General features: G+C 39.0%; 4 protein-coding genes and 1 pseudogene across 4 annotated transcripts in view; all 5 read right to left on the bottom strand.

Annotated features, from left to right (window-relative positions):
* Positions 1-2,528, bottom strand: part of LOC119893786 (mucin-2-like) — a 30,780-nt gene extending 28,252 nt beyond the window's left edge. The window contains 6 exon segments of the mRNA XM_038706121.1: positions 510-726; positions 826-959; positions 1,071-1,161; positions 1,666-1,780; positions 1,902-2,157; positions 2,430-2,528. Of these exon segments, the coding sequence (XP_038562049.1) occupies positions 510-726; positions 826-959; positions 1,071-1,161; positions 1,666-1,780; positions 1,902-2,157; positions 2,430-2,502 (886 nt within the window). The 5' untranslated portion in view covers positions 2,503-2,528.
* Positions 2,529-4,796: 2,268 nt separating this feature from the next.
* On the bottom strand, positions 4,797-15,447 carry LOC119893879 (annotated as a pseudogene).
* A 376-nt stretch (positions 15,448-15,823) lies between these two features.
* LOC119893905 (cell wall protein DAN4-like) lies at positions 15,824-17,000 on the bottom strand. Its single transcript, XM_038706312.1, has one exon. It carries the CDS (start codon positions 16,917-16,919, stop codon positions 15,999-16,001), a length of 921 nt encoding a protein of 306 aa, XP_038562240.1. The 5' UTR covers positions 16,920-17,000; the 3' UTR covers positions 15,824-15,998.
* A 38-nt stretch (positions 17,001-17,038) lies between these two features.
* Positions 17,039-18,453, bottom strand: LOC119893784 (mucin-2-like; the record flags this gene model as incomplete). The annotated part of the gene is made up of 2 exons (XM_038706119.1): positions 18,190-18,453; positions 17,039-18,130 (listed from the first exon to the last, which is right to left on the bottom strand). Coding segments are annotated over exons 1-2 (1,155 nt in total), but the record flags the coding sequence as incomplete, so codon positions are not given.
* Positions 18,454-18,846: 393 nt separating this feature from the next.
* On the bottom strand, positions 18,847-20,331 carry LOC119893783 (mucin-2-like). Its single transcript, XM_038706118.1, has 2 exons — positions 19,285-20,331; positions 18,847-18,929 (listed from the first exon to the last, which is right to left on the bottom strand). Exons 1-2 carry the CDS (start codon positions 20,321-20,323, stop codon positions 18,847-18,849), a joined length of 1,122 nt encoding a protein of 373 aa, XP_038562046.1. The 5' UTR covers positions 20,324-20,331.
* Positions 20,332-21,022: the final 691 nt, after the last annotated feature.

Genomic DNA, 21,022 nt, shown 5'->3' with positions numbered 1-21,022 from the left:
AAACTAAGACCAATAATGAATGTATCCAGTTAACAACTGCGTGTAGCCATAGCCTAATATCACCTATATATGTTTTGTAATTCTACTGCTGTCCAAAGAAATGCTAGATTAAGTAACATCGGTGTTATCCTTAATATAACATATACATATATGTACGTATTTTACGTCCATACTTATTTAATGCTGTACTTTGCTGAGTATTACCAATATGACGGATAAGGTTCATCAATTTGACAGCAAAATAAAGTTTTAATGTTTGTTTATTAGTTTGCAATAAAATATTTTGAATATATTTTGAATTATATCTTAACTCTTATTTCTTATCCTAGAATTGCATGAGAAACTTACTTTTAATACTGTAACTTGTAACTTCTATGTAGAATACATTTGTAATGATTGGTTTTCAATTGTAATTGTACTACATCTTTACACCAGTAAGTGTACTTCCTGATTTGTAAAATTTTAGCATGATAGCAGTACTTCTACTTCAGTAAAAATGTAAACGTTACCACAGAACTGAGGTGTTCTCCAGTTGGGAGGCTGCCCTCCTGCATGGGAACACTGCCGAGACAACTCCGAAAGTGTGCTGCAGATGCAGAAGTTATTTGTACTGTTGTTGCAGCCACACATGTCCTGCACACAGGCCTCTATGTAAGGTTCAGGGTTAATCAGTTTGGTGCAGGAGCTCCAGGACTCTGAACGAAGCATTCGTTCACAGGTGGTTTGCTAAAAGGTAAAAAGAGATGGGTAATAGAGACAAAGTTACTGTGTTGAAAATGCTACAAAATATCACTATTGCTAAAATTAGTTGGATAATAAACTCACAAACTCCTTGCATGAAACTGGCACAGTAAAAGTCTCCTTTGGCTCATTTTCCTTTTCATAAGGGTCTTCACAATCGTCATCTGGATGATGGACTTTCTGATTGTTGCCAAACTCAATGGGACTCATTTTGCGACCTGCAGTTGATTGTAATTACAGTGTGAAATGTCAAAGATACAACTGATGACTTATTGTAAAATAGTTTCCTAATGCTTTAAATACATTTATGTTTTCATTGAATAACAAACCATTAAGAATGAACTCATTGAAGACAGAAACACCATTGAAGTCTCCACATAGTCCACAGGTACGATTGACATAGTCATGATCGAGTTCCACCTACAACAGACATGACAAAGGGTTAAAACATTTTTCTCATACTGACTGTATTGTTATTTAATCATAAAATACCAAACAATTTAATTTCACACTGTCATAAAGTGACCTACTGAAGCTTCTGAAATCTGCAAGTAAGATATTACAGTGTATCATGAGTGAGAAAATCTTATTTTATAATCAGGTTTCATTGCAGAACCTCAGCTCACCCTACAGCACTCTATTGTCCTTGTTGCACTTCTTTCTCCATCCAGATCCATGCAGATTTGGTTTTATTTGTCTAGGTTTTGAAATACCCCATTTAGTTTTCATAAGGACTATTTATTGAGTGGATAGTAGTTCAAATTAATAATTGCTTTTGAATGTTTTAAATGTAATTTTGCAGTGAGTGCCACAGATCCCTCCAGCAATAATATTCTAAATCTATTGTTTAAGAGAGCAATGTGTTTACATGTTATATCTTGATTTGTTCTAATAGACAGCAGTATTGAAAGTTAAAACTTTTACCATGACTGCATCATCACCATTCCACATGACAGTGATGCCAACTTTGGATTGGAGCTTGATGTAAACCGCAATGTTTTCCACTTGTACCCCTGCCTCGTTGTAGGGCATTTTGACACTGGGAAAGAGAGAATGTTGTCTTAATTATAATGCAGAAATATAAAAAAGACTGAATTGTAGTTGTTTTCAGACATTTTTCCATTTTGGGGACAAAAAACATCTCTGCTGTTTTTACTTACGGCACGCTGTTCACAGTGACCTGGCTCTTAGTGAGGTGGAATAAAAGGTCATTGATGGTGACCACCACATAACTGACTGTAGGATTTCCATCATTCTCTTCCCTCTTCATGTGTACTGAGAACTCATGGTAGGACTCGTGGCAGTCTGAGGCCAGGTTGTATTCACACATACCAGGGAACTGGTACACATCACCATCAAATGTCTTGAAGTGCTCTCTTCCCCAAGTGCTGCAGATGCTGCTGACATGGTTGTGAACTGGAAAAATGAAAAAAGAAATGTTAGCAGCATTATTTTTACTGTTTTGAAAATAAAATATGTATTAAATGATACATGTCTTATTGCAATGAGATACATCTTCCAGGCTACACCTCCTTAGCATTCTTTAGAAGTGAAAAGTTTGAGCATAATAAATTACAGACAGTGGTGTACATTATACATGCATATGTGGTATGTGGCATAAAAATTTATTTATCATTTATCCAATCCTGAAAACTGTTCCACAGAATCTACAATATTTAGAGACTTACCCTGCCTGGCGGTGATATTAATGACACTGGCAGACAAAGTAAGGAAACACAACCACACAAATCTCCCCTTCATTGTTGCCACTGAGGGCTTTTGATCTTTTGACATGAAAGAAGGTAACAGTCAGTCTGTACCGGACAGCCCTTTATATTGAGGTTGCTCATCTTTTTTTGCTCCCACCCTCTTTGATCTTTGCCAGGATATGGTAAACACAGTTTTTCTTCATCTTCCATATCACATGATTAAACAAAGAGTTCTACAACACCCTTCCAGAGAAATTGATGTTGTTTGTTTTGCACTTTAAATGGTAAATGGACTGTACTTCTACAACCCTATTTCCAAACAAGTTGGCACATTGTGTAAAATGTAAATACATACACAATGTGATGATGGGCAAAACATTGAAACCCCATATTTATTGAAAACTGATGAATTATATTGTTTTTTGATGAATTTGATGCCAGCAACATGTTTCAGAAAAGTTGGGTAATGTTTATCACTCTGTTGCATCACCTCTTCTTTTTACAACACAAAGAGTCTGGGAACTGAGGAGTCCAACTGCTGTAATCTTGAAAGTGGAATGTTTTCCTATTTTTGCTTGATGTAGGATTTCAGCTGCAATAGTTCAAGGTCTCATTGGTCGTATTTTATGTTTCATAATGTGACAAGTCAACAACTGCAAGCAGTCCAGTAGCACCCAGCTATTGTAATACCTGCAGAATGTGGTTTGGCATTGTCTAGCTGAAATATGACTGCTGAAAAAGACGTCATCTACTTGGCAGCATATGTTGCTACAAAACCTGATGTCATTCAGTTAATGGTGCCTTCAAAAATGTGCCGTGTCCACTAATGCACCCCATACCATCACAGATATTGGCTTTTCAAACTGTGCGCTCATAACAAGCCGGATTGTCTTTCTCCCCTTTAGCCCGAGGACGCTGTGTACATGACTTCCAAACAGAATTTCAAATTTTGCGTTTGTTTGACCATGGTGCTTCACCTCAGTCCATCTTAAATGAGTCCAGGCCCCCAGAAGGTGGTGTTTCTGGATCTAGTTTATATACGGTTTTCTCTCTTGGTAGAGTTTCAACTTGCATTTATGTGTGTTAAGTGTTCCTAAGCCCATGTAATTTTTTTTCTGGTCGGACTTCCAGGATTATCTGTTGGTATTTTATTTCTAGTTTTCAAAGAATGATTAAATGCCCAACTTTGGCACCTAGGGTTCTTAATTCCGGTATTAACAGTTTAAAAATAAATCATTCTATGTTTTTGACCCTGGCCCTTACTTGTACAAAATACTTACTGTACAGAGGATATAGGACATGTTTTTCTCTTTCCTTTGTTTTCCTTTTTTGTTTTGGTTCATTGTTTTAATTATTCATTAATCATTTTTTTGTACCCATGAAGACATTTCTGCAGTTAGTTTATCATTTGATTTCTCAAAGATATGAGATTGTGTTTACCCTTTGTGTCAAAAGAAGGGAATGTGAAAAATAATTTTAAAAAAAACAATTATATTTTAGGGCGGTGCGGTGGTTAGCACTGTCGCCTCACAGCAAGAAGGTTGTGGGTTTGAACCTTAGTCGTCCCCGGCTTTTCTGTATGGCGTTTGCATGTTCTCCCCATGTCTGCATGGGCTCTCTCCAGGTGCTCTGGTTTCCTCCCACCGTCCAAAGACATGCGGACTAGGTTGATTGGTGACCCTAAATTGTTCTTAGGTGTGAGTTTTTGATATTTTAGATTGTTATACTATTAGAACTCATTTTATTGCAGTCAGTGTAGCGTAATCATGCAACGAGCATGGATGATAAAAATATTACTGTAACGTTGCAGTGGAAGTTTACATGAGTTTCCAGTATTTTGTGTGAAGCTCATGAGTTCGAGCACATGTATGGGCACATACCTGGTTGCAATCTAAAAACCACACCACAAGCGGCCGTTGAAAACTACATTATGCCCCTTTAAATGTCAGCCCTACCCTAAAAGGTCTTTGTATTTTAGAAAAATGATAATTCATGCCATTTAAGGCTGGGTACACCCTGGACAGGTCGCCAGTCCATCACAGGGCCACACATAGATAGACAACCACTCACAACCACACCTAAGGACACTTTTGGAGACACCACTTAACTCCACACAGAAAGGCCGGGGCAACCGGGGTTTGAACACACAACCTTCTTGAGGCGACTTTTGTAAGTCCACAAAAGATCTATCTTTTGGGTCTGTGTGAAATTGATAATAAAAATTCTTGTTAGTTTTGAAAATTGATAATCATGATTACAAATTTAAACAGTGAGCAAACAAAAGCTGGATTGGACAAACAACACAATAGATGAGATGGGACATAAACAGAGTTGCAATTTTTTTATTTGATCAACAGATAAATACTCTTTCTACAATGACAATTATTTTGTAGGAGATGCAATAATTGTGAAAACAATATGGGATTAAACTTCTACATCCCACATCCACTAATGTGATGACATATTTTTATTACACTAGTGTGAAGCGTCGCCTCCTGCGAGCAGGTTGTCCAGCAGCTGTGGTGCAGTCTGTGGGGCTACAGCTACACTCCTCCACATGGATGTATGTGTAGGGAACCACATCTCCATTCAGGCAGTGCAAGTCAATGGTGCGATTGCTGGAGCGTGTCTCCTTACAGCAGGAGCAAGAATGCTGCAGAGTCGCTGCTTTTTCAGAGTACCTGAAGAAAGCAGAGGCAGGATTGATTAATAAACTCAAAATCTGCAGAAACATATACCAAAAACATTTTTAATAGGTTTGTGATATTCCAGAGGAATGAGAAATATTAATAATATCATGGTTACTTGGTGAAAGTGTTGCAGGATCCTTCACAATAGGTCATATTTACTTCCTGGTATGACTGACAGTTCCCAAACATAATCTCAGTTTCCATGGATTGTAATTTGCAGGCTTTCTCCCTCTCCACACCTTTTTAAAAGAGACATACAATTGTTTTCATTTAAGTACCTTCTATTTAAAAGTAAAGAAAATGTCATACTCACAAATTTTACAACAGCCATTTGCTACAGTCTGTATTGTGTCCTAAGGAAAAAAATAAACAACATTTCAAACTATTTTCAAAAGGGATGATGTCGTTTGCTTTCAGAAAATGATTTGCTATACCATCTACAGCATTTATTAAGTCAATGCAGAATAATTTATTGAAAGTGATACTTACAGGTTGGCAGTTTCTCTGCTCAAATGGCGGGCAGACAATGTGTGATCTGGTCATTGTTAAAGTCTCACCACTCTTAACACATGTGTAGTGCTCACACTTATTCTCAGGTGGTGACCAGATTTGTCCTTGCTGGAGAGCAGTGAGATGGAAGTACAGACAAACATACACGTATGCACACACAGATATAAACAAACTGAGGTCCTGTAATCTATTAAACATGAACATCTGGAGTGATAGCCAACAGAGATGATCCAACTTACCATCAAGAGTTGCTTGGTACCATTAACATTGACGACACACTGTGTCTGTACACACTTTCCACAGCATTTGTCCGAATCAGTTCGCACATATTCATATCCCTGAAAGAAAGGGGGGAGGATTTAGTTGCCATGTCCATTTTTACAAATTCGTCCTCTCAGTAAACATATTCTGAGAAAAACAAACAATGTGTATATGGGAATAATGTGATCTTGCTCACCTTTTCACAATTTTTATCACATTGCTGAAACTCACAAACTATTTTGAATAGTTTAGAACTTGGGTCCACCTCATTGGTACAGGTGCAACTCTGACATGTAGCAACAGGAACCGAAGAACGAGGCTAGGAAATGCAAAGAGAAAATGTTCATGTTTGTATTTTAGTCATTCAGAAGGGCAGCAGCAGTCATAAAATCATAAAATGAATGTGTTGATGTTCTCAGTACAATCCATTTTCTTGTTTACCTGGTATTCACTTCCTTCGTGGACACAAACTCCTTTAGGCTCTAGAAAAGAGCAAGACAATGGAAACTGTGTTAAACGTGTCTCCGCCGTCAATAGGTTTTATACAACTTCAAACTGTGAATAAATGAGCTCACCAAATGTATGTTCTGGACAGCATTTCCCTTCAGGAACACTGACAACTGAAGTAAATCCAACCTGACAGTTCATGCTGGTGACTGGGCACGTGTTGCTGTGACATTCTGTGGAGATGATTAACAGTAATTATTCAGAGTAATCTTCAAGAATCACCATCAGCAGTAATTTGAAAATTTTAACCCTCAAATGTGCATTGAGGTAATGTGTCTTACGGCAAACATAGGTAGAACAGCAGGGGTCTATGGGATCCGGTTGTTGGACAATAACGAACCCTGGACCAGTGCAGTTTATTAGAGGTGGTGGTGGGCACACCTTAGGCTTGCAAGACACAGTCTTGGTGGACTCCTCACAGATGCAGTTTAGGCATTTGTACCCAAACATCTCATTCAACTGAATAAAAAACAGAGTAGTGACATCAGTGTCTCTTGCAAGTAATATAACAATGGTTAGGATTTTAACTGAACATGAGAAGAAGACTTGGCTGACCTTACGAGGAATGCCCTCAGGATCAAGACATCCTGTTGGAACACAGTTATTAGCAATTTAGGGCTTTATGACTGACATTATGTTGACCAATCTGCTGGCTGAGTGCACTCTCTACAAAAGCCACCATAACTTCAGTGGCCTTGTCAAAGTGAAGATTTTCACTGACTGATAACAGTTGGTTATCACGCCATCAGACTGATGAAAGTAGTCTGTGTAAGTGGGTATTTGTTATTCACAAAACCAAAATTGGTTATGATAAACGCTCACCTTCTCTGAGAGAAAAAACAATTCAAACACCACACAACTCTGGACAAACCCACAGAATGGATGTTTAAGTGCTGACTTTGTTTTTCAGAATTTGTTGGGTTTTAAAGGTTATTAAATCAAATCTGCAATGATCTTTTATATTGTATACAGATGGAATAGACGGGGAGTAGTAGTTTGTAGTAGCAGTCATTTGTCTGACGCTTTGTTTAAAGTGACTTACTTTCCCCCCATACACATACACCACAAGCAATTTTGAGTTGAATGTCTTGCTCAAGGATACTTTGACGTGCATACAAGAGGAACCAAGGATGTAACCACCAGTTCTATTAACCGGGCATCTTTACTAATTTATTCTATACTCTATAGATTAATCTGAAGTTAAACACACCCCACTTACCACAATTTTCAACACATTTGTCAGAGTATTTGCTGAAGAGTGTCATTCCATCAGGACAAAAGCAGCCCTCAGTAATGAACTTCTTGGTGAGTTTGTCAGGACTGTAATATTTAAGAAATACATTAATGTTTTTCCTTTCAGATACCAAAAATTTATTAATGTTATTTAATGATAATAACATGCCAACATCAATTGCACGGGACAGCATAAAAGATAATCACACACACACACACACACAAAAAAAACATAGTTACATATAAATCATTACAGACCTCTACTATGAAAATAAGTAAGTATATAGCTCAAGCTCTGAACTTGAATTATGTTTTTGGCTAAAACTTTTGCTGCCTGCCTGCCTTGCTAACTTGCATCACCTCTGGACAACAACCATTTACATGGACCTTCCAGCCTGCTCACTCTACATTGCCTTCACTGGATTCAAGCCGTAGTTACCAGCTACACTCTCTGGCCTGCCTCCACTCGTTTTCTGAGACTGCATTTGTTATAAATTATCTTAACCCCACCCCTTCTGGGTTCCAACCTAGTTTTCGACAGAATTAAATTGGTGTCTGCACAATATGACCTGCTGCATACAAAGTGAGAACAAAACTGGTCTCAGAACTGATCTTTGACGTATACAGCATGTCATCTCTACAGTAGGAGAAGGAAAAAAATTAATTGAAAGATAATATTTTCTGTTTGACGGATAGGAAGAGAACCAATCCAGTTCTATTATGGAAATACTCTAAATACCACTATTTTAGCTCGTTCACTAGCATAGGATGATCAATGGTGTTTAAAGCAGCACTAATGTCAAGCAGCACCAATACATATTATTATGTCCTTAGTAAACTTTAGAAGAGCTGTTTCAGAGTTGAAGTTGTGTGATTAATGTGTTTTAAGGGTAATTCTGAGACTGTTCTGAAGGTTTTTAAACTGACAGACAAAGGCCAGGTCCTATTAGCACTGACTGAATAGATTTGATTTTTAAATTGGGACACATATGGAACACAGAAACTGTTAAAATATGGTGCTAACTTAACTAATACACTGTTTTCTTTAATAATTACTATCCTATTATCCAGTATGATATGTATGTTTGATATGAACACAAAAAGACTTAATAGGCTTCCTTTTCATTAAAACTTACTTGTCTTCACAGGTTCGCTGTTCTGCAGGACCACATGGCTTGTAAACTTTGTTTGATGGGCAGTCACTGGCTGTTGGTAAAGAAAATATCTCAATATAATTGTTGAATTTATTTACATACCACTTACAAACTGTATGTGACAAAGTGTAAAGTAACCTTTGCAATGTGTACTAAAAAGAAAAGAATTTAACTTAAAATAATGAGTGGTTGCTTACCACACAGTGTGGTGTGATTCCTCCACTGAAGGCAAACCCCAGCCTGAGCACAGGCAGCAGCATAAGTCTGCAAACTTGAGCATTCCACATTTGGGTTGGAAACATAGCAGCTATCAAAAACACAGCCTTGGTAGAAATTGTCAGGAGAGACAAAGCGATGGCACTCTGCAAAGACACTGTGAAAAAATTAACATGTCAATTAATGTATTTTCATTGCTTACATTAAAGTTACGGGGATGAATGTGCACTACAACAATCGATTAGAGAACATGTACCTGCTCTTCAGCAGCTTACACATGGAGTCTGGCTTTCTCTGGCATGGACTGGATGACGGAGACGGCGGTACAGATGGGCAGTTGGGTTGGGAAATGTTTATTGCAACCCAATAGTTGGCCATCTCTGCACAGCTTTTCACAAACCTGCCTCCAGGCAACATGCAGTCATCAGTCTGGTTGTTATTGCATGTTCCTGTCAGTAGAATCACAACACAGTTAATATTGGAGTGTAAACTCAAGAAAATTATTTAATATGGCAACTGGAGAGAGAGAAATGTTCTTACCACAATGTCCCTGTGTGTTTCTGCCAAAAAATTGAAAGGGAAGGGCAACACTAAAGCCAGTTATTCCAAAACGAATTACCACTTTTATGTCAGGGATCTCCAACACCAGGTTAATGCCAGAATTCAAAATTGTAACACCTTGTTGTGAATAAGGTAGTTTCAGAGGTGCTTCATCTTTGAGCACCTACAGGGAAAATAAATATACAATATATCAATATAATACTTTAAAACAACTTGTTTATATTACAATTATTCCATGGAAATGTGGCCTATACATTGACAGTAATAATCTACTCTAGTTTATGGCGTGCATTTAAAAAAATATATTTGATGATGATGAGGATTTCACACAGTCTTGTTTTACCTCCAACTCTGGTGCTCCAATGACGTTATGATTCTTCAGTTTGAAAAAATGTGATCCATAAAATACAATTATAGATCGAGGACAAGAAACATTGTCAGTTAGAGCACAAAAGACATTGTCAATATAATCTTCAAGTTATATTTTGGTGAAATCTCTTCCATCAAGACATAAGTACAGTTTCCTTGATAAGTGTAGTAAAGTCCATCAAATGTGATGTAATGAGGATCTCCCCAGCCTGTACATACACCTGTACACAAACAAAAAGCTGTAAGTTCTATAGTGATCATACTTTTTGAAGCATTCTTTTAAATACAGAAAAACTTACAGTCACAAGCGTAATGTTGGCAGCAGTGGTACTCATCGTACACAAGAACTGGTTTATTTTTATTGGCACAAGTGATGTTCGCCATGGGTGGACATTCAAGAGGAATTATATCAATCCTGTTGTTCCCAATGCATCTGGCCATGGTGCAGTTGTCCAGACGAAATGTCTCATTTTGCTGATTTAAAAAGAAAAATGGGTGATATGTCTCTTGCACAAAACACTACCTGTTATATATATGACAGAACATCCAGTCCAATCCAATCCAATCCAACATTATTATAAAGCACATTTAAAAACAACCAGGTAGACCAAAGGGGCCTGACATGAAGAGGCAATTCTGATTCAAATCTTATTCTGATTCTGATTCTGAATTCATACCATTGTCTTGGGGCTGCAACTGAGAAAGCCCAATCCCCCCTGTTCTTGTGCCATGTTTTAGGGATAACAAAGAGAAACTGGTCAACAGACCTCAATGACCTTGAAGGAGCATACAGCTTCAATAGATCAACGATATAGGCTGGAGCTGGGCCATGAAGGGTTTTTAAAAAACAAGAAAAAAAGACAGAGTCATAAAATTGATCCTAAAATTAACTGTGAGGCATTGAAGAGAGTCAAGAACAGGGGAGATGTGGTGTTGCTGACAAATTTCAGTAAGGAGACGAGCAGCAGCATTTTGAGCCAGTTGTAGTTGAGAGAGGGAGGCCTAGCACCTACATATAAATCATTACAATAATAAAAGTGCCTTGTGAAAAATCTATAAATATATATATATACTATATCAGTGCAGGATAAAAGGGTTTTAGCATAGTCTTAAGTCTAATTTGAAAGAAACCAGCTTTCAAAACCGAATTTATCTGTTTCTCCAGTTTAGAATCGCAGTCCATTTTAGTGCCAACGTTTACTACACCAGACTTAACATAGGGTTCCAAACAGTGAGAGGCATTAGAAGCACCACTGGGTCAAAATACACGACCTTAGTTTTACGCTTGTTAAAAAGAAAAAATAATAAATGCCATCCAGGTGTTGATGTCGTGAAAACAGTCAAACAATCTGTTAAAGGAGCTACCACCATTCCTTTTAAAAGACAAGGAGATTTGCGAATCATCTATGTTAAAATGGAAACTGATGTTATGTCATTTTAAGATTGAGCCTAAGGGAAGCAAATAGAGGGAGAAAAGAATTGGCCCAAAACTCCACATGTGAGGGACAAAGGGTGAAGGAGAGTCACCAAAGCTGACTCTAAAATCTCTGTCTGACAAACATGACCTAAACAATTCTAAGGCAGTGTCTTTAATCCCCACGTTGTGCTCAAGGTGAGAAATAAGTATACTGTGGTCAGCTGTGTCAAACACTGCTGTAAGATCTAAAAGAAAAGAATCACAGAATCTTCAGAGTTTGATGAGACTAAAATATCCCCAAAAAACTCTTAAAATTGTAGATTCTGTGCTATAAAATGCCTTAAGACCACACTGGAACACGTCAAGAACACCTGGGATTGCAACTGTAAAAAACATCCTTCTCTAAAATCTTAAGAGACAAAGGGAAGTTTAGAGATAGGGCGATACTTCATGTCCAGATAATTTTTTTAATGAGTGGCTGCACCACTGCTTGTTTAAAATAGGGTGTTACAGAACCTGAAGTAAGGCTGCAATTTATGATTTCTTGGATATTAGGTCCAATAGTGTCCCATACCTCTTAAAAAGGCAAGTTGAGACAATGTCAATGGGACACACTCAGGGTTTCAAATGTGCGACAATATTTTTAAGAATAGAGACGATATAGGCTCAAACTGGGTAAAAACTGCTGCACACTCTATGGAAATGGAGGGGTCAAACACAGTTGGTGACTCTGAGAGTTAAAATATGTGCAATCAAGTGTTAAGAAATCTGAAGAAGCGCTCCACCCACCAGCATTCAGCCAGTCACATTCAGTCACAAATAAAGAAATCCAAGTCATGACAGGAGAACTCATTTAGGATAAAGGTCTCATTCATTAGCAATCTAACATTGACCAGGGCAGCTCTAAGAGGAGGGTAGGGACTTGCCGTCAGAGGTACTCAAATCAGGGGCTGAAGATATATGTGGTTAATGCAGGTGAAAATCGGCGAGGAAGCTGGGCCCCCACATCCAAGCTGACAATAGGTACTAACCAGGTGTCAGTAGGGTCCAGGGTGCACCAGGAAACATAGCAATAATGAAACAATCCATATTCAGCAAAGAAACAACGGGGATCTGACTAATTCCAGGATAGAGATAGGATTAACATGAATCTATGTGTTTCTATGTGCTTGTCTTACCACAATTTTCCAGCGAGGGCAAGAAGGTGGTGAAGGTTGAGGAGTAGTGGTTGGGGTGGATGCAGATTTAGATGTGTTGAATGTGGTTGTCCGGTTAGTAGGAGTTGTCAATATGCTTGTTGTGGTGGTAGTAGTAAGTTCAGTTGGTGGTGTTGTAGACATTGTGGTTGTAGTTGGCACTTCAGTTGTAGTAGTAGGTTCAGGTGGTGTTGTAGATTTAGATGTTGTTGTAGTTGGAACTTCAGTTGTAGCAGTAGGTTTAGTTAGTGGTGTTGTCGATCTTGTGGTTGTAGTTGTCACTTTAGTTGTAGTAGTAGGTTCAGGTGGTGTTGTAGATTTAGATGTTGTTGGGGTTGGAACTGGTGTTGTAGATTCTGTGGTTGTAATTGGAACTTCAGTTGTAGCAGTAGGTTTAGTTAGTGGTGTTGTCGATCTTGTGATTGTAGTTGTCACTTCAGTTGTAGTAGTAGGTTCAGTTGTAGTTGTAGATTTAGATGTTGTTGTGGTTGGAACTGGTGTTGTAGATTCTGTGGTTGTAGTTGGAACTTCAGTTGTAGTTGTAGGTACAGTATGTGGTGTTGTGGACATTGTGGTTGTAGTTGGCACTTCAGTTGTAGTAGTAGGTTCAGTTGGTGTTGTTGTAGGTTTAGTAGGTGGTGTTGTAGACATTGTGGATGTAGTTGGCGCTTCAGTTGTAGCAGTAGATTCAGTTGGGGTTGTTGTAGTCTTTGGTGTTGTTATCGTTGTCGCTTCAGTTGTAGCAGTAGGTTTAGTTAGTGGTGTTGTCGATCTTGTGGTTGTAGTTATCACTTCAGTTGTAGTAGTAGGTTCAGTTGGAGTTGTAGATTTAGATGTTGTTGTGGTTGGAACCGGTGTTGTAGATTCTGTGGTTGTAGTTGGAACTTCAGTTGTAGTACTAGGTTTAGTAGTGACGGGAGTAGTTGTACATGGTTCATCTACCATTTTACAACATTGTACTCTGATCCTATAGTTAAAGCACTTCAGTGGAGGACTTATCTGGTCCTTTTGTTGACATGTTAAACCATTTTTCAGATCACAAGTAACAACTTGGCCAGTTTCACTCACAAAGTCATTGAAGTTTTTCCTAGTGTCAACTGTCGATCCACATTCAATGTTGCTCGGATCTTGACATACCTGTTTACCGCTATTTCTGATGTTCTCATATGTTTCCAAGTCACTGTTGTCATTTTTTGGGTCATACACATCATACCACTCTGACCACTCACATCTATTCATTTTAGTATTACAGGGAGCAGGAGTAGTTGTTGAAGGAGTCGTAGATACTGTGACTGGTGTTGTTGTAGATTCTGTGGTTGTAGTTGTCGCTTCAGTTGTAGCAGTAGGTTTAGTTGGTGTTGTTGTAGGTTTAGTAGGTGGTGTTGTAGACATTGTGGATGTAGTTGGCACTTCAGTTGTAGTAGTAGGTTCAGTTGGTGTTGTTGTAGGTTTAGTAGGTGGTGTTGTAGACATTGTGGATGTAGTTGGCGCTTCAGTTGTAGCAGTAGATTCAGTTGGGGTTGTTGTAGTCTTTGGTGTTGTTATCGTTGTCGCTTCAGTTGTAGCAGTAGGTTTAGTTAGTGGTGTTGTCGATCTTGTGATTGTAGTTGTCACTTCAGTTGTAGTAGTAGGTTCAGTTGGAGTTGTAGATTTAGATGTTGTTGTGGTTGGAACCGGTGTTGTAGATTCTGTGGTTGTAGTTGGCACTTCAGTTGTAGTACTAGGTTTAGTAGTGACGTGAGTAGTTGTACATGGTTCATCTACCATTTTACAACATTGTACTCTGATCCTATAGTTAAAGCACTTCAGTGGAGGACTTATCTGGTCCTTTGTTGACATGTTAAACCATTTTTCAGATCACAAGTAACAACTTGGCCAGTTTCACTCACAAAGTCATTGAAGTTTTTCCTAGTGTCAACTGTCGATCCACATTCAATGTTGCTCGGATCTTGACATACCTGTTTACCGCTATTTCTGATGTTCTCATATGTTTCCAAGTCACTGTTGTCATTTTTTGGGTCATACACATCATACCACTCTGACCACTCACATCTATTCATTTTAGTATTACAGGGAGCAGGAGTAGTTGTTGAAGGAGTCGTAGATACTGTGACTGGTGTTGTTGTAGATTCTGTGGTTGTAGTTGGCACCTCAGTTGTAGTAGTAGATTCAGTTGGTGTTGTTGTGGTCTTTGGTGTTGTTGTAGTTGTCGCTTCAGTAGTAGTAGTAGGTTCAGTTGGTGTTGTAGATTTCGATGTTGTTGTGGTTGGAACTAGTGTTGTAGATTCTGTGGTTGTAGTTGGAACTTCAGTTGTAGTTGTAGGTACAGTATGTGGTGTTGTGGACATTGTGGTTGTAGTTGGCACTTCAGTTGTAGTAGTAGGTTCAGTTGGTGTTGTTGTAGGTTTAGTAGGTGGTGTTGTAGACATTGTGGATGTAGTTGGCGCTTCAGTTGTAGCAGTAGATTCAGTTGGGGTTGTTGTAGTCTTTGGTGTTGTTATCGTTGTCGCTTCAGTTGTAGCAGTAGGTTTAGTTAGTGGTGTTGTCGATCTTGTGATTGTAGTTATCACTTCAGTTGTAGTAGTAGATTCAGTTGGAGTTGTAGATTTAGATGTTGTTGTGGTTGGAACCGGTGTTGTAGATTCTGTGGTTGTAGTTGGCACCTCAGTTGTAGTAGTAGATTCAGTTGGTGTTGTTGTAGGTTTAGTAGGTGGTGTTGTAGACATTGTGGATGTTGTTGGCAATTCAGTTGTAGCAGTAGATTCAATTGGAGTTGTTGTAGTCTTTGGTGTTGTTGTAGTTGTCGCTTCAGTAGTAGTAGTAGGTTCAGTTGGTGTTGTAGATTTCGATGTTGTTGTGGTTGGAACTGGTGTTGTAGATTCTGTGGTTGTAGTTGGAACTTCAGTTGTAGTTGTAGGTACAGTATGTGGTTTGTGGACATTGTGGTTGTAGTTGGCACTTCAGTTGTAGTAGTAGGTTCAGTTGGTGTTGTTGTAGGTTTAGTAGGTGGTGTTGTAGACATTGTGGATGTAGTTGGCGCTTCAGTTGTAGCAGTAGATTCAGTTGGGGTTGTTGTAGTCTTTGGTGTTGTTATCGTTGTCGCTTCAGTTGTAGCAGTAGGTTTAGTTAGTGGTGTTGTCGATCTTGTGGTTGTAGTTGTCACTTCAGTTGTAGTAGTAGGTTCAGTTGGAGTTGTAGATTTAGATGTTGTTGTGGTTGGAACCGGTGTTGTAGATTCTGTGGTTGTAGTTGGAACTTCAGTTGTAGTACTAGGTTAGTAGTGACGGGAGTAGTTGTACATGGTTCATCTACCATTTTACAACATTGTACTCTGATCCTATAGTTAAAGCACTTCAGTGGAGGACTTATCTGGTCCTTTTGTTGACATGTTAAACCATTTTTCAGATCACAAGTAACAACTTGGCCAGTTTCACTCACAAAGTCATTGAAGTTTTTCCTAGTGTCAACTGTCGATCCACATTCAATGTTGCTCGGATCTTGACATACCTGTTTACCGCTATTTCTGATGTTCTCATATGTTTCCAAGTCACTGTTGTCATTTTTGGGTCATACACATCATACCACTCTGACCACTCACATCTATTCATTTTAGTATTACAGGGAGCAGGAGTAGTTGTTGAAGGAGTCGTAGATACTGTGACTGGTGTTGTTGTAGATTCTGTGGTTGTAGTTGGCACCTCAGTTGTAGTAGTAGATTCAGTTGGTGTTGTTGTAGGTTTAGTAGGTGGTGTTGTAGACATTGTGGATGTTGTTGGCAATTCAGTTGTAGCAGTAGATTCAATTGGAGTTGTTGTGGTCTTTGGTGTTGTTGTACTTGTCGCTTCAGTAGTAGTAGTAGGTTCAGTTGGTGTTGTAGATTTCGATGTTGTTGTGGTTGGAACTGGTGTTGTAGATTCTGTGGTTGTAGTTGGAACTTCAGTTGTAGTTGTAGGTACAGTATGTGGTGTTGTGGACATTGTGGTTGTAGTTGGCACTTCAGTTGTAGTAGTAGGTTCAGTTGGTGTTGTTGTAGGTTTAGTAGGTGGTGTTGTAGACATTGTGGATGTAGTTGGCGCTTCAGTTGTAGCAGTAGATTCAGTTGGGGTTGTTGTAGTCTTTGGTGTTGTTATCGTTGTCGCTTCAGTTGTAGCAGTAGGTTTAGTTAGTGGTGTTGTCGATCTTGTGATTGTAGTTATCACTTCAGTTGTAGTAGTAGGTTCAGTTGGAGTTGTAGATTTAGATGTTGTTGTGGTTGGAACCGGTGTTGTAGATTCTGTGGTTGTAGTTGGCACCTCAGTTGTAGTAGTAGATTCAGTTGGTGTTGTTGTAGGTTTAGTAGGTGGTGTTGTAGACATTGTGGATGTTGTTGGCAATTCAGTTGTAGCAGTAGATTCAATTGGAGTTGTTGTAGTCTTTGGTGTTGTTGTAGTTGTCGCTTCAGTAGTAGTAGTAGGTTCAGTTGTGTTGTAGATTTCGATGTTGTTGTGGTTGGAACTGGTGTTGTAGATTCTGTGGTTGTAGTTGGAACTTCAGTTGTAGTTGTAGGTACAGTATGTGGTGTTGTGGACATTGTGGTTGTAGTTGGCACTTCAGTTGTAGTAGTAGGTTCAGTTGGTGTTGTTGTAGGTTTAGTAGGTGGTGTTGTAGACATTGTGGATGTAGTTGGCGCTTCAGTTGTAGCAGTAGATTCAGTTGGGGTTGTTGTAGTCTTTGGTGTTGTTATCGTTGTCGCTTCAGTTGTAGCAGTAGGTTTAGTTAGTGGTGTTGTCGATCTTGTGGTTGTAGTTATCACTTCAGTTGTAGTAGTAGGTTCAGTTGGAGTTGTAGATTTAGATATTGTTGTGGTTGGAACCGGTGTTGTAGATTCTGTGGTTGTAGTTGGAACTTCAGTTGTAGTACTAGGTTTAGTAGTGACGGGAGTAGTTGTACATGGTTCATCTACCATTTTACAACATTGTACTCTGATCCTATAGTTAAAGCACTTCAGTGGAGGACTTATCTGGTCCTTTTGTTGACATGTTAAACCATTTTTCAGATCACAAGTAACAACTTGGCCAGTTTCACTCACAAAGTCATTGAAGTTTTTCCTAGTGTCAACTGTCGATCCACATTCAATGTTGCTCGGATCTTGACATACCTGTTTACCGCTATTTCTGATGTTCTCATATGTTTCCAAGTCACTGTTGTCATTTTTTGGGTCATACACATCATACCACTCTGACCACTCACATCTATTCATTTTAGTATTACAGGGAGCAGGAGTAGTTGTTGAAGGAGTCGTAGATACTGTGACTGGTGTTGTTGTAGATACTGTGGTTGTAGTTGGCACCTCAGTTGTAGTAGTAGATTCAGTTGGTGTTGTTGTAGGTTTAGTAGGTGGTGTTGTAGACATTGTGGATGTTGTTGGAACTTCAGTTGTAGCAGTAGATTCAATTGGAGTTGTTGTAGTCTTTGGTGTTGTTGTAGTTGTCGCTTCAGTAGTAGTAGTAGGTTCAGTTGGTGTTGTAGATTTCGATGTTGTTGTGGTTGGAACTGGTGTTGTAGATTCTGTGGTTGTAGTTGGAACTTCAGTTGTAGTTGTAGGTACAGTATGTGGTGTGTGGACATTGTGGTTGTAGTTGGCACTTCAGTTGTAGTAGTAGGTTCAGTTGGTGTTGTTGTAGGTTTAGTAGGTGGTGTTGTAGACATTGTGGATGTAGTTGGCGCTTCAGTTGTAGCAGTAGATTCAGTTGGGGTTGTTGTAGTCTTTGGTGTTGTTATTGTTGTCGCTTCAGTTGTAGCAGTAGGTTTAGTTAGTGGTGTTGTCGATCTTGTGGTTGTAGTTGTCACTTCAGTTGTAGTAGTAGGTTCAGTTGGAGTTGTAGATTTAGATGTTGTTGTGGTTGGAACCGGTGTTGTAGATTCTGTGTTGTAGTTGGAACTTCAGTTGTAGTACTAGGTTTAGTAGTGACGGGAGTAGTTGTACATGGTTCATCTACCATTTTACAACATTGTACTCTGATCCTATAGTTAAAGCACTTCAGTGGAGGACTTATCTGGTCCTTTTGTTGACATGTTAAACCATTTTTCAGATCACAAGTAACAACTTGGCCAGTTTCACTCACAAAGTCATTGAAGTTTTTCCTAGTGTCAACTGTCGATCCACATTCAATGTTGCTCGGATCTTGACATACCTGTTTACCGCTATTTCTGATGTTCTCATATGTTTCCAAGTCACTGTTGTCATTTTTTGGGTCATACACATCATACCACTCTGACCACTCACATCTATTCATTTTAGTATTACAGGGAGCAGGAGTAGTTGTTGAAGGAGTCGTAGATACTGTGACTGGTGTTGTTGTAGATTCTGTGGTTGTAGTTAGCACCTCAGTTGTAGTAGTAGATTCAGTTGGTGTTGTTGTAGGTTTAGTAGGTGGTATTGTAGACATTGTGGATGTAGTTGGCAATTCAGTTGTAGCAGTAGATTCAGTTGGTGTTGTTGTAGTCTTTGGTGTTGTTGTAGTTGTCGCTTCAGTAGTAGTAGTAGGTTCAGTTGGTGTTGTAGATTTCGATGTTGTTGTGGTTGGAACTGGTGTTGTAGATTCTGTGGTTGTAGTTGGAACTTCAGTTGTAGTTGTAGGTACAGTATGTGGTGTTGTGGACATTGTGGTTGTAGTTGGCACTTCAGTTGTAGTAGGTTCAGTTGGTGTTGTTGTAGGTTTAGTAGGTGGTGTTGTAGACATTGTGGATGTAGTTGGCGCTTCAGTTGTAGCAGTAGATTCGTTGGGGTTGTTGTAGTCTTTGGTGTTGTTATCGTTGTCGCTTCAGTTGTAGCAGTAGGTTTAGTTAGTGGTGTTGTCGATCTTGTGATTGTAGTTGTCACTTCAGTTGTAGTAGTAGGTTCAGTTGGAGTTGTAGATTTAGATGTTGTTGTGGTTGGAACCGGTGTTGTAGATTCTGTGGTTGTAGTTGGAACTTCAGTTGTAGTACTAGGTTTAGTAGTGACGGGAGTAGTTGTACATGGTTCATCTACCATTTTACAACATTGTACTCTGATCCTATAGTTAAAGCACTTCAGTGGAGGACTTATCTGGTCCTTTTGTTGACATGTTAAACCATTTTTCAGATCACAAGTAACAACTTGGCCAGTTTCACTCACAAAGTCATTGAAGTTTTTCCTAGTGTCAACTGTCGATCCACATTCAATGTTGCTCGGATCTTGACATACCTGTTTACCGCTATTTCTGATGTTCTCATATGTTTCCAAGTCACTGTTGTCATTTTTTGGGTCATACACATCATACCACTCTGACCACTCACATCTATTCATTTTAGTATTACAGGGAGCAGGAGTAGTTGTTGAAGGAGTCGTAGATACTGTGACTGGTGTTGTTGTAGATTCTGTGGTTGTAGTTGTCGCTTCAGTTGTAGCAGTAGGTTTAGTTGGTGTTGTTGTAGGTTTAGTAGGTGGTGTTGTAGACATTGTGGATGTTGTTGGCAATTCAGTTGTAGCAGTAGATTCAATTGGAGTTGTTGTAGTCTTTGGTGTTGTTGTAGTTGTCGCTTCAGTAGTAGTAGTAGGTTCAGTTGGTGTTGTAGATTTCGATGTTGTTGTGGTTGGAACTGGTGTTGTAGATTCTGTGGTTGTAGTTGGAACTTCAGTTGTAGTTGTAGGTACAGTATGTGGTGTTGTGGACATTGTGGTTGTAGTTGGCACTTCAGTTGTAGTAGTAGGTTCAGTTGGTGTTGTTGTAGGTTTAGTAGGTGGTGTTGTAGACATTGTGGATGTAGTTGGTGCTTCAGTTGTAGCAGTAGATTCACTTGGTTTGTTGTAGTCTTTGGTGTTGTTATCGTTGTCGCTTCAGTTGTAGCAGTAGGTTTAGTTAGTGGTGTTGTCGATCTTGTGATTGTAGTTGTCACTTCAGTTGTAGTAGTAGGTTCAGTTGGAGTTGTAGATTTAGATGTTGTTGTGGTTGGAACCGGTGTTGTAGATTCTGTGGTTGTAGTTGGAACTTCAGTTGTAGTACTAGGTTTAGTAGTGACGGGAGTAGTTGTACATGGTTCATCTACCATTTTACAACATTGTACTCTGATCCTATAGTTAAAGCACTTCAGTGGAGGACTTATCTGGTCCTTTGTTGACATGTTAAACCATTTTCAGATCACAAGTAACAACTTGGCCAGTTTCACTCACAAAGTCATTGAAGTTTTTCCTAGTGTCAACTGTCGATCCACATTCAATGTTGCTCGGATCTTGACATACCTGTTACCGCTATTTCTGATGTTCTCATATGTTTCCAAGTCACTGTTGTCATTTTTTGGGTCATACACATCATACCACTCTGACCACTCACATCTATTCATTTTAGTATTACAGGGAGCAGGAGTAGTTGTTGAAGGAGTCGTAGATACTGTGACTGGTGTTGTTGTAGATTCTGTGGTTGTAGTTGTCGCTTCAGTTGTAGCAGTAGGTTAGTTG

The sequence above is a fragment of the Micropterus salmoides genome, unplaced genomic scaffold (assembly GCF_014851395.1).
Source record: "Micropterus salmoides isolate LMB-PRFRI ecotype aquatic unplaced genomic scaffold, ASM1485139v1 Ms_hic_scaffold_8, whole genome shotgun sequence".
NCBI classification, from domain to species: domain Eukaryota; kingdom Metazoa; phylum Chordata; class Actinopteri; order Centrarchiformes; family Centrarchidae; genus Micropterus; species Micropterus salmoides.
This window is presented reverse-complemented; position numbering and strand designations above follow the sequence as displayed.

What these genes read in the sequence shown, in the direction of transcription:
- LOC119893905 (XM_038706312.1), bottom strand. Translation starts at nt 16,919, where the DNA reads ATGTCTACAACACCACCTACTAAACCTACAACAACACCAACTGAATCT.
- LOC119893783 (XM_038706118.1), bottom strand. Translation starts at nt 20,323, where the DNA reads ATGTCTACAACACCACCTACTAAACCTACAACAACACCAACTGAACCT. An exon ending in GCGCCAACTACATCCACAAT is followed by an intron (nt 18,930 to 19,284) that starts GTCTACAACACC and finishes ACTACAACTGAG; the next exon opens with GTGCTAACTACAACCACAGA.